Source organism: Pinus tabuliformis, chromosome 3_2 (assembly GCF_031772625.1).
Source record: "Pinus tabuliformis cultivar Carrire ecotype Pingquan chromosome 3_2, CPIR1, whole genome shotgun sequence".
Lineage (NCBI taxonomy): Eukaryota > Viridiplantae > Streptophyta > Pinopsida > Pinales > Pinaceae > Pinus > Pinus tabuliformis.
The window spans coordinates 525,598,911-525,615,614 of NC_142302.1; the positions used below are offsets into that span (position 1 = coordinate 525,598,911).

Here is a 16,704-nt window from a genome sequence, read left to right on the forward strand (position 1 = left end):
TTGTGACCATGTTCTGGTCATGCACAAGGTCTTCACTTCGTGTGTACATGTTGTGTTCGCTATGTAAACATCCGTCACGCTCACACACAGAGTCACATACATTGTCGCACAAGCATCATCTGGTTGTCCAACGATCAATCACAAGCATCACGCTTTTCGGCCACACCCTCGGTCAGTCATGTTCAGCATATGTGTTTGGATGGTTTGAGTCATCTCGTCATCAAGTCATGTAAGTGTGTGTTTGCAAGATCACGTATGCACCTTTTCACTCTTCACACACCTAGTCATTTTGTTGAAGTTCTAACAACCAGATTCGCTCATACATTCGGACCTTCACTCTGCCATCGACTCGGTCGACTGTCACCAAGAATAGCGCAGAAGCACCAAGAAAACCATTTCAAGTTGTGTTGCCTGCAAATAGATCAATCAGCCTTCATGTTTGTCAACCAAAGAGTTTGACCCGGTAGTCACCCCGGGACTAACTCCCCTCAAAAAATGTGCAGACACTACAGACCTTTCCCACTCCATTGACTGAGAAAATTGCAGATATGGGCTAGACAGACACCTAGTGCCCATCCTTGTCTCCCTCAGAAAATTGTGTAGTTTTTCCAGCCAGCCCATTTGTCAGCCTACCGACTACTTACCTAGAAAATTGAGCAATTTTCATGAGCAAGCCCTTTTCTTCCCAGCAATCTGCTCAACTCAGAAACTGTGCAGAGGTGATCCATAGGCCAACCTCCCAATATCATCATAGTTTTCCCTACCAGTAGCTCCCAGCAACTAACTGCCAATTCCCTCCAGGAATCGCATAGTTTTTGTTGTCAATGCCCCAGCAGCTAATTGTCAGTTCCCTCCAGGAATTGCATAATTTTTACTGTCAATGTCCCAGCAGCTAACTTCCAGTTCCCTCTAGGAATTATGTAGTTTTTGTTACCAATGCCCTAGCAACTGACTACCAGTTCCCTCTCGGAATTGCACAGTTTTTGCTACTAGGCTCCCTCTACCTGCTCCTTCCAAAAATTGTGCATGGTTTTTTCCCAGCCTTCCAACAGCCCAGACTTGTCCTCTAAAAAATTATGAAGTTTTCAACAACAGTGCCCAGAGTCTCCATCCCAGCTCACAACTCGCAGCCTTGTATCCTCTCTCGGTCACCTGCCGCCGAAACAATCATGCATCGTGGTTGACTAGGAGGTTTATGGATTTGATTTCATCTTGTCATGAGTAACTATAGCTATAGGTAAACAAACAAACATGGAATGATGAAAGATGGGAAGAACAAAGGGAGTACATGAAAAAGGACATGTTCACCAATAGACGAACAAATAATGCATGCAAATAGATGTGCTCGTGAATGAACGAACATGCAAGGATGTGTCCGCATGTGGATGGACAAACGAATGAACATGCAAGATGTGTTCACGTACGGATGGATGAATGAACATTCACTTTTCATGAATGAGGGAACCTGTTGAGCATGCCAACATGCAAGAAAAGAGCAACATGCAGATGCAACGTCAAGCGAACCCAACAACCATCAAAGACTCGCACACTTTTCCATGTGGAGGTGAAGTTGTGACACACCATGCAGACATCCATCACCCAACAACACAACAGCTTGACATGCACACTAGTAGTAGCACGAATGTGCCAGCACTATCATGTTGAGTCTTGTCACGAGTCATGTCGTCCACATCTCTATTGTGTGCCATACTGTCAATCAATGTAATGTGACGTGGAATTCCAAGATACCCACTTGTCATACGAAGATTCATGTAAAGTTGAAAGGTCATGGAAGTCAAATATTCATGATGGAAGTCAAACAACCACAAGGGTTAGTTTCACCCTTGGCTATAAATACCCCCTCATTTGTACATGCAAAGGAATTTTCACCTAGGTTCCTCCCACATATCCTTGAGACTCTGTAATATTTTCTTTGAGGAGTAAGTAGTGGCTCCAACGCCCCACCCACAGGGTTAGTGATGTATGGTGTAATGATGTGTCTTTGAACTTTTGCTTAATTCAGGATCCTGCTAACAGGCTAGCATGTTTTCACACATGTATTATAACTATTGTAAAAATGATCTTGAACACTTGTAATGCATGTTGATTTAAACTGTGTTTAACACTTGAACCCATTCAATTGTTGTAATACATATATATTAATGAAAATGTGTTGTATGAGTTGTTAAAGTTGTCTTGCCATTGTTGGTTACCTCCCCGGACATCAGACAGACTTTTCACGTAAACTTGCTATAACAATCATCACACTCACACAGACACCTCCGTTGTGTGTCGTACGTGTTATCTTTCCTTGTGTGTTCTGACTGTCACATCTGTGTGGACAGCTCTTTCAGAAGCTGTGCACATCCTATTGTGTTGTGTGTTCCTAGCAAAGTTGGGGCTTCCTCCCATTTGACTTGGGACTCAATCCCACCCTCTCCCTCTACAGTGAAAGAACCATTGACATAAGTAACACTAGCAATAAACAGGCACGTGAACTGCACTACTCGAAGACAAAGCAGAGTAAGGGCTGAGGAAAATATTTAAGATAATGGCAATTGGGCCATAATACCATATGGGACTCCCACACCAAATAGTGTGAGATCTAGTTGGGACTTCATACCGGGGTGATCCCCTGAATGTTGGTGGGTTGAACACTGTCAATAGTCCCATTGATATGGTTATAACATTTGTAGATACTGAGGGAGATTTAGATCATGTCGAGTCTGAAACTAACAAGGCTAACATCTTCATTGAGCGCATTCGACACAACCTCCAGTAGGTCCATGACATATTATATAAAATCAATGCTAAATACAAGGAGTGTCATGATCAGCATCGGGTACCACACAAGTTCCAGATGGGTGACAAAGTTTAGTTACATTTGTAGAAGGAGCACCTTGTTGGGCCCTACCGTAGTCTTTTCCCATTTTGATATGGGCCTTACACCATCATTAAGGTTGTAGGGGACAATTCTTTTTAGCTCAACATTCCACCATTCCTTGGTCTACACCCAATGTTGAATGTGGACCTCCTTCGACCATAATTTCCACCATTACTCGACACATTAGACATTGCAAAACAACTCACACAAACAAAGTTAAACCTAGACTGCATGGAATAGACCACAACTGACTGGATCATGGACATGCAGATCAAGAACACTTGCCAACAGAAGCTCCAACTGTATCGGGTTGTCAAATCTGGTCAACTCCTGCACCAAGGCAACTGGCTCACTACGGGCTAAGTTCAACAGATTTTTCCCCATCTCATGGAGGCAATCAACACAGTGGGGACCATTGCTTCCTAAGGAGGGAGGACTGATCCAAGTCAATATTGGTTTCCACCCACCTATTCCACTTGGACCCCCACCATTATTTCTTTTCAGTTTCTTTAATTGTAGCACAACTCACTATTTTTGGTATTTTTTCAGCGCCTAAACATCTGGAGTCGTTTGGATGGACTAATAGACATTTTTAGGGAAAACGAAGAGACCAAAAAAGTAGCAAACCAATTTTCTAATTAGTTTTTTGCCTCCTCTTCATGATATTTGAAACGATGTATTATGATAGCCAAACGAAGATCGTATGCTGGGAAAGTTATGACCCTAGGAAGTTGATGTGCCAATTTACCCAAACGGGGCACACAGTTTTGGCGCTTCATCTCCTAGGGTTAGGTATTTGGATGTTTAGGGTTTTCCATTGTTTCTAAATAAACAATAGGCCTTTGAGCCTCATTGTAACACAGTTCAGAGGCATGTCACTGCCACATCTCTTCTCAAAGATAAGCTACCATCGCCCGAGCTAGTTTATTTACATTTATGTATGTAACCATATTTCATTTCTTTGATATTAATGAAATGAAGTTTTATTTCTAGTGCATCTCTGTGTTTATGTGTATATTTGTATTTTGCTGCATTCCTGCATAATTTCGGATCATTGATATTAGAGCGGTCTGCTCTTTCTCTATTTTTCTTTGCATATCCCCAACAAGGTCGGGGTATAAGGAGTTAGGGATTGATCTAGTTGAACCTTTGTAAGGCTAGCCTTGAAAACCCTGACGACCTCCCATGGTAGAAGGAAAGAATGATGAGGGGGTAGGAGATCCTTTCAAAATATGTCTTATTCCAGTCAAGGTAGACTAGTATTGGTGCACTTGCAAGTTTCTCCTTCAAAGTATCAAATGCAGCATCACATTTAGTAGACTGCACAAAACATTCATATTTCTTATGAAGCTTCTCAAGCAACACTGTGATTAAAGCATAATTTCTTATAAATATGTGATAATAACCAATATGTCCCAAATTGGTATGTAATTTTTGGACAGATCCAGGTGGATATTGGTGGCCACCCGCATATTCCAATTGGATCCCTGCCGTTGTTTCCTTTTCATTTCCTTAATTGTAGCACAACCCACTATTTTCGATAGTTTTTAGTTCCTAAACTTTTGGAGCCATTTTAAGAGACTAAAATATGTCTTTAGGTAAAACAGAGAGATTGGAAAAGTCCCAAGTCAACTTATTGATTTGTTTTCAGCCTTCTCTTTTAGATCTTCGAAATGAGGTATTGTGATATCCAAAAGGAGATCGTACACCAAAGTTACTACCCTAGTAAGTTGTTGTACCAATTTACCCAAACGGGGTCCATAGTTTTGGCGCTTCATCTCCTAGGGTTAGGTTTTTGGATTTTTTGGATTTTCCATTGTTTCTTAATAATAAATATGCCTTTGAGCCTCATTGTAACAAAGTTTAGAGGCATGTAGCCACCACGCCGCTTCTTAAAGATAAGCTACCATTTCTCAAGCTAGTTTATTTTCATTTCTGTATATAAGCATATTTCATTTCTTTGATATTAATGGAATGAAGTTTTATTTCTGCTGCATCTTTGTTTATGTGTATATATTTAACTTGTTGCATTCTTGCATAAGTTCGGATCACAAACATAAGTGGTTGGAGACATATTTAGTATTACCACAACTTTGGTAGGGTCCACACATACTCCTTCTTTACAAGCAATATGCCCCAATAGTGTTCTAAAAGGAACAAAAAATACATTTCTTCAGGTTCAAATATATTTGAAGTTATCTGCATCTATCAAACATAAAATGCACTAAACTAGGATGATTCTTGAGAAGGCTATAAATGGTCTAATCATACATATAAACGTCAAGAAAATTCTGTATATATTCATGGAAGGTAACAATAACAATGCACGAGAAAACAACAGATGCATTCTTCAACCCAAAGGGCATAACATTATAAGTAGAAAACCCCCATTCGATTGTGAATGTGGTTTTATTCTTATCTCCTTCTACAATGTGGACTTGATGATACCCTGAGAAACCATCAATACAATTTAAAGCTTCATTTCCTTCAACATTATCCAAAAATTCATCACTAAAGGGAGTTGGAAATGGGTCATGCACAAAGGTGTTATTGAGGCTGTGGTAATCAACACACACTCAAATTTCCTTTGAATCCTTCTTATCTTAGATAACAATGTGGCTTATCCATTCAACTTCATCAACTTGGAATATAAGACCAGCAGCTAGCATTTTGTCAATTTCCTTCTTCACTTTCTCCTTGAAACATGGATTCAATCTGTAGGTCCGATGTTTAACTAGCTTTGCATCTGGCTTTAATGTTATTTTTATTTCTCCCATATCTTCTTTAATTGCCTTTAGCTATGAAACAAAACATGGAAACAAATGCTTGTATTATTTGAGCAGATCAAAAATTTTCTGACTGGTATGATCATCCCAATAGTCCCCAATAGAAGAAAGCTTTGGTTTCTCTTTTGTCCCCATATTCATCTTCTTCAACCTAAGAGGTTGCATATGCGGAGAATCATGTATAGGATCCTATTTTATTTTTCATTCCCCTTCAGGCTCTTTAATGGACAAATGTTTTAGCTCCTTTAGGTCATCATCTGGATCTTTATTAAATTTACTACAAACAATATCTTCATGGAACCCCGATTCATATTAGTGTGAAAAATATCAATACCTACTTCATTCTACCAAAGTGTCCCCACCTGAAAATAATACTCCTCTAATAGCTCGAAGGGCTAATGCTATCTTTTCATCAACATCAGAAAAAAGAAAAGTCTTGACAAAACTAGGCAGAAAACACATTGTAATATGTTGTTTGAATTTTCAACTACTCCTGCAAATACCAAGGCTGCAAAATATTTCCCAAGGAATGAAAAAATAAATGTGACCACATCTCAACTGCTAGAGCATCAACCTCCCATATAGAAAAACAATGCGCAATGTTCTCTTGCCGACAAGTATGACCATCATAAGTGGGTATTTTACATAAAGTCTCATTCGGAGGAAGAAACAGATAAGGCAAGACAACCTTAATTGTGTTCCAATCTTGAACTTGATCTGGATGGGTTCCCCACAATCTTGCGGGGGTTTCCCGCAAAGACTCATGAGAGGAACCTTTTGACTTTCTTCTATGCAAGAATCAACTTCTTCAATAAAATTTACAACAAAATTATTACCATTTAAGATGGGAAACTCGCGTATCTTATTACCAATCCAGCAGACACATCAAACAGTGGCACAATTCTAGGAATAAATTTCATAAGCTCCTTATTGCCAATCTTCCATCGCAACATCAAAGAAAATTTTAGTACTTTGAATACTCCACCAACTGATAGATCCAACTATCGTGGGGTTAATATAATCCTCTCACCTCCTAGCGGTTAGCTGATATAATTTGTCCAATAGATTAGGCGACTCAACATCATCCACTAGTTGAGTAAATCTTGAGCCCTGATAAGGATCAAGAGGTTGTATGAATTGTGTGTTATCTACTTCAAAATTTATAGTTTCCCGCTTCAAATCAATGACTACATAGTTTTCAAAAGGGAAGTTGATTCCCAGTAAAGTTGGATATGGATCTTTATTCCCAATAATGTCAATAACGTCAAAATATGCATATGTTTTGACACTAGCAATATCAACTTCAACATCCTCTAGTCTGCCAGTAGGGAGAATACAATATTGATTTTCCATTTGCAACTAAATAGGGGATAATACCAACTTGGTTTTTCTAAGAGCTTCCCAAGTTTTTCTTTGAAAAATATTGATATCCGAGCCAAAATCGAACATGGAGTCCTTAATTTGAAAACCTGAGATCTGAGCATCTACCCGGAACTCACTTCTTGTTCAGTCATACTCATCTGGAATGTCGTGCAGGTAAATTTATGGAAATTCGGTCTTCATAAAACAAATCATCCCTAACAATAGATTTTAACCTTTTCTGCAACTAACTAATGAGTTTTTCATCATTCATACTTCATAGAAATAACTTAAAATAATCCATTATTGGTTGGAAAAGTTTTGTAGAATGCTTCTTATCATAGGCATTTACTTACTCTTGCTATCCACTATGAGATGCTTGCGAAGAAATAAATTGATGAAAAAGTTCAATTGCATCGCTATAGTACTCCTTGTGCTGATTTGGATCATAAGACTTCTTTGGAGATGTAGGTCTTATGATATTTTCTTGATCAGGGGTTCCAGCATCAGCTCGATTCTTCTTTCCTCCTCTTGTAACAACATTGATATTAGGCCGCGTTGTAGGACTAGGATCTGGAGGCTCCGCATATACCAAGTTAGCTCATTTAGCCCGGTTGTGCTCCTCCCACCGAGCAATAAGTTTATGAAAATATTCAGTTGCATGGGTATTCACTCGATAGTATGAACGCCATGGTCTTCGTGGCATAGGGAATTCTCTCACAACATGTCCTTCCTGATCACAAATTTAACACCTACTCGGGCCTCTCCCAACTGTCCTTCCTCTCCTGTGAGCTCCCCCTCCATGTCCTTGAGGAGTCTCATTGATACGAAAGTATGAACAATCAAGATAATCAGCTAAATCATCCAAGGACTGGAATTGATCCATATGATGGTTGGGCGATCCACAAAATTCACAAAAAAAATTATTGGGAACATTGGAATAGTTATGAAGAATAGGACATAGGTGAGGTGAATGACCAAAACTTCGAAAGACATCACAATAGTCATTTCTATAGATTCCTTGACTATTTTTAAATGATTGGAATTGCGTATGGCCCTCAAAAGGAAGAGCAGATGAAATTTGTGTAACTCCAGGAGATTGTGTTGGAGGAGATCCCATTGGTCAACAGGACGGTCTTGATCCCCTAAATTGCGAGCATTCTATGACATGATGTCCTTCCACCTTAGAGTGAGTACAAAAAATATGAAGTCTCTCATGCTGTAAACGTGCAAGATTTTTTATTCTATCTGTAAAGGTAGCAATCTTATTTTGAAGGCCCACAATAGCAGGATATGTTGAAGAACCATTGGTTCTACAATCTTGCAGATAACCAATCACAACTTTTATCTACATCGCTTGTTATAGAGCATCTTGAAGTGTAGCAATATTCTATTGAGAAAAAGGAATTTGATTCAGTGGTAAGAAGGAATTAATAAAGAAATCTATTTGATGATGTGGATCAAAAGGATAAGAAAATTTTCTAATAGCATATTTAAAACGTTGCATACATTGCCAACTAGATTCTCCCTCTCAGTGGAGAATATCCAACAATTCCGCTAATTCTTGCTGATTTGACTATGGTAACTTAAATTCCTGAAGAAACTCTTGCTTGACTAGATCCATACCAGAGTTGGGGTTAGCATTGATCCATTTGATAAACCACTATAGCACTTTATCCCGTGACATAGTTTGAAATTCAATAATTTTAGTTGTGTCAGGGGTCTGTCAAGCTCTCCAGGCATCCTTGCACAAATACCAGTGTTGCTTGACATCTTCACACGCTCTTCTAGTGAATTTTGGGTATCTCATAAGTGAGCCAACTGCGACTCTGACCATAGTTTACTGTCTTGATGAAACAAGTATAAATCCTTGGGAACCTGGTTGAGAACAACTAGCTAAACTTGGCTAACCAATACTACCAAAACTACCTTTACCCTTATATTGATTATGCACTAGCTGGACTTTAATAAGCTTACGTACCTTAGAAAAGAGAATATCAGGACTTTGATATGGCACTGGAGGAAGGTTAGGGAGAGGAGGAGTCGTTCTACTATGTTTTAGGGTTCTATATTCTTGTACTGAATCATCCTCAAAGAAAAGCCACCTCATCGCAAAATGCAGATCATCATCTACTGGAGTGTGCTCCTCTCATAACATAGTCAGTTGGTCCATTGACTCGGGCATCTGAAATCCTTCTGATTCCATATGTATTTGAGTAGCCATGTCTAAACCCTCCACTTTACTCCCATTGGGAGCTCCTATTTTTCCAGGAAAAGAACATTCTTCCTCATTTCCTTTCCACAACTCTGGAGTCTCCATTTCCTTGTTCTGCACCTCTGAACTTCTTATAGTTTCTCCTATACACTGCAATTTGCTTATTTTAACCCTAACATCCTGCAACTTCCTTTCTCGCCAATCATCAGCTATTCTTGCTCTCTGTATCGCTATAAAATATCTCACCTTCCACAACTCCTCTTGATTCATTACAAGGACTTATTCATCCTCCCGCATCTGTACAAAATTCCTCTCCCCTAATCCATTCCCCCAGTACTAAAAATTTAAGTTGCCATTTGACCTTGTGGAAATACCAATAGAATATCTTCAACCATCATTACTTTAATCCAAAGAGGAATCTCTTTTAGTAATTGTCCCCGTAGCCCAAACTTTAATATGAATTTTGCACGAGAGAAGGATTGGTTCTTCTTAGTCACAAATTCAATGATGTAGCTCTCAAGAGTCACGTCAACCCAAAAATCGACAACTTTCGTTAAATCTGTATCTAAGCAATGAAGATCAACCATATTAGCTGCAATCTAAGTGTTGCGCAACCATGGCCACATCACGTCAACCTATTTATGTTGAAGTCAAGTCAACCAATTCTCTATTTCCTCAAGAAACGTGCATCAAAATATCTTGTATTGATCACAAGTAGGCTCAAGGTATAACACCTCCTCTCAAATCCAATATTTATCCTTCTATCTCAATTCTTCTTTCTACAAAACAAAGTGATCAACATTCTCATGCCACCATTCTTGAATCTCCTGGCCAATATACATTGGTCAGATGATCTAGATCCCTTAAGAAGCTCGAGGTCCTAGTAACGGAACCACTTGTTGGTAGAGAATTTTAAATGAATTTTGATCCAGGGTTCAGCCTACGGTGCCAACAAAGGTTTCTGCATAGTCGAGAACTTCATCGGCATTTTCACTCCCTTGGATCAAAGGAGTGGGTAACCCGAGGCAAGCCAGAACCATATAAAGATAGAAGGGAATCTAGAAATAGATTTTATGTAGTCTGTGCAACAATTCATACATTCATTCATGGCAAGTTAACCTATACATTTAAAGAAGATAAAATCACGTATAAAAATTTAAAAGGTGGGGGGGGATATAAGGAGATGAAAAAACTCCCATTCTCCCTTTATAATTAAAACAACAGAGCCTGATTACAACAACATTTCTCCACTACATCTCACAGCAAATTACAAACTTGTGCACAAATATTATAGCTCAAAAAAAACTATTAAAAGAAATCATTACATATTCAAATATGCCTATAAGCAGTCTTTTTCTCACATAGCTCAGATTCTAGACATTACAACACCCTCTAAAATTTGCAGTGCTCTCTGAACTTTGCAATGTAGTCTAAACTTTTTTCTCATTGTTTTTCATCTTCTTTTATAGCCATGCTCACTTGATCTAGTCTTTAATCCCTTACTCACTTGATCCATGATTTTCCAAAACCTAGATCCTTTACCTTGGTTTCTTGTTGACTGTATCAAAATCGGTTCCACCTTCTTCAATGCACACCCTTATTTTTAGCTACGAAAGTCCCAAAACAAATACACTACGGCCACTTTGATTTCTTGGTGCTCTGTTTCCAATGACTTTATCCAAAATGTCCTTCGCAACTTCTATTCCTTCAAAAATGAAGGACCCATCACTCAACATTGAACCTTCCTATGAAGAGTTCCTTAGGATGATGTTTTCTGTGGGGACCTCCCACTATTAATGTGCGCTAATCATTACATGCTGACACCTACTCACTCCTCCCGACCTGACATCATCCCTGGCACTTCACCTTTGCACACATTATGATTCTTCTGGGGTATTTTTGATGGGATGAGTTGTGCATTGGGCTCGACCATTAGCCATTGAAAATAGTCTTCGTCAGTGCTTTGTCTTCCCACACCTGATCAACTCTCCTTTAGTAGCTTTTCTTCCTACTCTGCTACATTTGGAAATGCCACCAAACTAAAATTTCTCCAAACTGGTCCTCCAATCACTTTTATCTCTGAAAATTTGACTATGGGTCACCTCAACTTTGGTTGGCTATAACTCTTGATCTAGGAGGCCATTTCCAGACTTCAATATACTATTGGAAAAATCTTTCTTAGCATTATCCAGTTATGCCACTTCCATCAGCCTTTAAGCTAAACACCTAAGGCCGAAACTACTCCAAATACTAGACCAACAAACCATCATAACTATAAGGCTTCATATTTTTCATTGCATATTCAGCTACTATGATTACTCTACAAAATATTGCAGCAACCATTGAACTCCCCTTGATCTTGACACACCATGCACATCAATGTTATCTTAGTTTCCATCTCTAATAGCATAGTTGACATCAATGCTAGCCTAGTTGACATCAATTCCAACACAGTGGATGCCACCAACCATCGAAATAATGCCAACTATCCAAAAAACACCTCATTGCCTCTCCTCCTCTAGTTAAAAATTTTGGCATATCGTTTTGCCTCCACTGGAACCTTTTGAGCTTCCATTGATTTCTTGGTTATTGTACACTTTCCCACTTCTCCTTCAATAATTCTACCCACAACCATAGCTGAGGAATTGTCCTCTTGCAGTAAATATTCTCCTCCTTCCTGCATTATGATACCAATTGATAAATATCACTTTCGGGGTCTCCTCATTTCAATCCCTATGGGTTATGGGCCCACACAACCTCTGATTTTTTCTACAGCAATGGAACACCCACAGTTCCCCTAATTCAAATGTGGAAATTTCAAAATAGCTATGGCCCGATCTCACCCTCACCTTGATGTCACAGGTCAGGGAACTTGATCATAGTTGACTCTTTCTTTTTTTCGCGACAAATATCAACTCACGCAGGGCCTGACTAGCCAACTAGGCCTCACGTGAGTCAAGGTTCAAACTACTCCTTTGAGTTGTGGTCTGACACCTGACTACCTTCTCACCAAACTCATCGACCCCGACTATTTTCTACCTCAGTCGTCAGACTTTCCATTTGGGTCTCTCTCAAGTTCCACACTCAAATCTTTGTTTCTCCAAGAAAGAACTCCTACAAAAACACCATTAGCTCAGCCATCGACACCATTTATGAAACATGACAAAACCAACCATACACAGATCTCATGTAAACAAAGGAAAACAACACAAATTCACATAGTACGTAGGATGCATATATTTTCAAAATAAAGACAATTACATTTGGCCTCTTGGCCTAATGACCCTCGAACTAACTCAAAAACTCTTAGTCACAACTCTCAACCTAATTTCTTCATTGGTTGGTTGTCGCTTGACACACTTACAGTCTACTCAATTTAAACTAAAGAAAACCCTAACATAATGAGAACCTCATTCTTTGCCCGCACATGACTTCTAGATGCTTACCTTTTTAATTGAAATTTACATAAAATTAGGAAAACCATGTCGCTTTCCTTGGGCTTCCACACTGCTCCTTCTAGAAGCTGTTGAAAATCAAATTTGATTAGGGTGGGGTCGATGCCCCTACGTCATCTTCTAAGTGGTTGATTTGACTTCAATTTAAAATTCCTCCACAACAACCCTAATGGTTTAGGTGTTATTTCTCTTTTACATTGATTGATGAGTTTCTATGCTTTTATATGTAAAGTGCAAATGGATGAGGGAAAAAAGCTACGTAAGTACCGTCATGGACCTCATTCTCAATGCCTCATAAGGGATTTATTTAATTATTGTTGTTTCAACTTCAACAAGATGAGCATAACATAACCTACTGGTAAGACAGTGGGATTTCACAGTCATATAAGCTATAATTGAAGGAGTGCCCTCACTTCTAAACAATTGAGGGAACTTCTAGTGTGAAATGGAAGTGCTCCCTGAGACAGTTTAGAAGCATTTGGCTAAATAATTTTAGTAGCAGCTTATTATATATAGAGAAAAAGTAATGTAAACCAAAAAAAAATACAAAAAACAATATTAAACAGAACTAAAAAATTCAATTACTTGTGATATATAATTCATTGAATTGTTAATATAAACTTGATATGAATACAAACTTGATATATAACATTTAAAAAATATTAATAATAATAAACATATGTAATGTTGGTTATAATATGTATTTAAAAATATATTAATAATCAAAACACCAATTTTGGTGTTAATAATTTAGTTCATAAATTAAATATTTCAATAGAAAGTAAAATATATTAAAATGAAGATTTCCACATTTACAATATCAAGTATATATATATAATAATATAATGCTTAATAAAAAGCTCTATATGATTTATGAAAAACAAATGGAAAAAATAAATTCTTATTGTTAAATGATTTAAATAAAATCATTCTTTTATATTTTGGTCATTTTCAGTTTTTAGTGAATTTTCTCTTATAAAAAATATTTATTGAAATTGTGAATTTAAGCTCTGTGTTGTATAGAATTTAATTAAATAAAGGAATTTTCAAAGAACTGAATCTATTTATGCATTCAAAATATATATATATATATATATATATATATATATGACCATATGTGTCATATAGTCTACAACTGATCACTTTTACAGGGGTACAACTTTTACTATTATACTTTTAATCTAAGTGCTTTAAAAAAAATGTATTTTTTTAAATTGAGTAATAGATTTCTTTTAAAAAATAATTTTTGAAAATAAATTGTATTTAAAAGAATTTAATTCATTTTTTTAATTGATAAATATATAATTATTGAAAAATAAATTGAAATCTATTTTCAAATTTTACTATTTAAAAAAATCTACAACTCAAAATTAGATTTTTTTTTATAAATAAAATATTAAAAATATAAAATATAAAAATTCTCTAAACACACTTAAATTAAAAAAAATATAATAGTAAAAGTTGTACTCCAGTAAAAAGTAAAAGTGACCAGTCATAGGCTATAGGGTACACATGGTACCTTTTGCTTAAGATTATTGGTCATCTTATCCACATCCATATTTATACCATAAGGCGTTTCCCTCTGAAATGAACACCCCAAATTGCCACTTAGCACAAGTCTGCACCATCCGATCACATGTTAGACGATTCAAGAATAATGTGTCGTCAGATTAATTTATTTTTAATACAGTTTTAAGCATTTCAATACCGTTTCAGTTTCATCATGCATGTTACAGGGTTTTTGGATTTGTTGGTTTGAAGAAGTAGGAAAGACCACCAGAAACCTGAGCAGTAAGAAGGATTCGTGAAACCCTCACTGGGTTTTTTCGGAGGCAGAGCGCCTGGGGAAGATCTGAATGAGCGACAGAAGAAATTTTCAACATCCTCCCATATTGTAGGGCCTCTTATTTCTGTTAAATTATTACTAGTTTTTCCAGTATTATGGGCATAGACATACAGAGCACCATCTTTTCCCAGCATGATCCCTGAGGTTATCTTTTGGAGCTTATTTTACTTTTAGATTCTGCGATGAATGAATTGCGTATTAGTTGCCTATCATGTATTTCTTTAACAGAGCAATATATTTGATCCATGATTTCCATATCTTTTGGACAAGAGTATCATTTCCTTGTTTGTTTTATTTTAACAGGTGCTGAATGAAAAAACATTTGCAATCCTTGTATTGATGGATCTGGTCACGACATTCATCATGATCCCAATAGTAATGGCCATATACAAACCAGCATGGAAACAAGTCCCATACAAGCACATAAAGATACAAAGAGATAAACCAGATGAGTTGAGAATTGTAGCCTGTGTACATGGTTCGAGGAACATCCTAGCCATGATAAACCTAATAGAGGCCTCCAGAGGGGTTGGAAAATATGCCTTGCACCTCTACATTATGCACCCAGTGGAGTTTTCCGAAGGGTCTTTTGCCATCATGATGGTTCACAAGGCAAGGAAAAATGGTCTCCCGTTTTGGAACCACAACCGATCAGAAGAAGACCAGATTGTGGTTGCATTCAAGGCGTATGGACAGCTCAGAAAAGTGGCGGTCAGACCCATGATAGCAATCTCTCAATTTCGTGACATGCATGAGGATAGCTGCAAAATTGCGGACCAGAAACGGGCCGCCATGATCGTCCTCCCTTTCCACAAATACCAGCGTGTTGATGGTGTCCTGGAGTCTGTGAACCTAGGATTCAGGACGGTGAACGAGAAGATATTAAGGAACTCACCCTGCTCAGTAGGCATCCTGGTGGATAGGGGCCTCGAGGGTCAGTCCCAGTTGGCGCCTTCCAATGTAGACCATAACATTGCGGTTCTCTTCTTTAGAGGTCCAGATGATCATGAGGCTTTGGTGTTTGGAAGAAGAATGGCAGAGCATCCAAGCATTGCGCTCACAGTCATAAGGTTCCTGCCTGGAACAGAATTCAACCACTCTCTCGTCAACTTTACTCCTCTGCCCGCCCATGAGCGTAAGACAGAACAACAGTACAAATTATCCACTGCAAAAATGAAAAGAGAGCATGAGAGTATTCTGGATGAAGATGCCTTAGTCCCTATCACGAAGAAAACCCACTCATCTGATGGTAGTGATGCGAGGAAACCCATTGTGTATGAAGAGCAGGTGATCAGCAACACGGTGCATTCAATTCTGGAAATTGCAAAGAACAACAAGTATGACCTGTTTTTGGCGGGAATGGGGCATTTTCCATGCCCGCTAGTGGCAGACTTGGCGGATCAAACTGCGGACTATCTAGAACTAGGTCCAATTGGGGATTTGCTGGCCTCACCAACTGTTCCAATCGGTGCATCAATATTAGTGATTCAGCAACATGATGATATTCATACTGATGAAGCGCCCTTCTCAAAAAACGTTGACTCGACAAGCGCTGTCAGCATTTAATTTGCCTGAGTCTCCTCACATGACAAGGTATGATCCCTTAGGCTTGATAACTTTCACTTTTGTTTATCTTCTTGACTATTTCCATAGATAACAATGTCTCAAAAAATACTCTTGACTTTATTATTTTCAATTGGTCTTTTACAATATCTCGGTGGATCCATCTCTAAGATAGCGTCTTAAAAGTTTCACGTAGTTCCTCTCTAACCCAATGAACCTATCACTCTAACATAATTAAACACGAACTATTAAAGACATTTTCAAGAAGATCCATAAAATAACCAATCGTTCTGCTAACAGCTGACTAATAACTGGGCGTAACCTTGCTAACTACTAGACATGAATTAATACGGTGGTATCCCCTCAGCTAGGCTATACAAGAGGGTATATAAGTAGGGGTATTGCTCTGATTTATGGCTTTCTCAATATCGAATGAGCATGGTTTCCACTGTCTACTTCTGATATATAGTAAGCCTACTTTGCAGGTCCCAAGTTAGCTGTTGACCTCAAGGATCATACTGGGAAAAGATGGTGCTCTACTGAAGGATCTGCTGGCGGCAATGCTGTGAAACATATACATTCAGCAGTGCTGCATC

The 16,704-nt window shown here is 38.1% G+C and overlaps 1 protein-coding gene across 1 annotated transcript in view; it reads left to right on the plus strand.

Moving 5' to 3' along the window:
* LOC149181618 (cation/H(+) antiporter 19-like) overlaps positions 1-16,111 on the plus strand; it is an 84,806-nt gene extending 68,695 nt beyond the window's left edge. Inside the window, exon 3 of the mRNA XM_089414268.1 lies at positions 14,849-16,111. Within this exon, the coding sequence (XP_089270394.1) occupies positions 14,849-16,111 (1,263 nt within the window). The remainder of the gene's footprint in view (positions 1-14,848) is intronic.
* Positions 16,112-16,704: the final 593 nt, after the last annotated feature.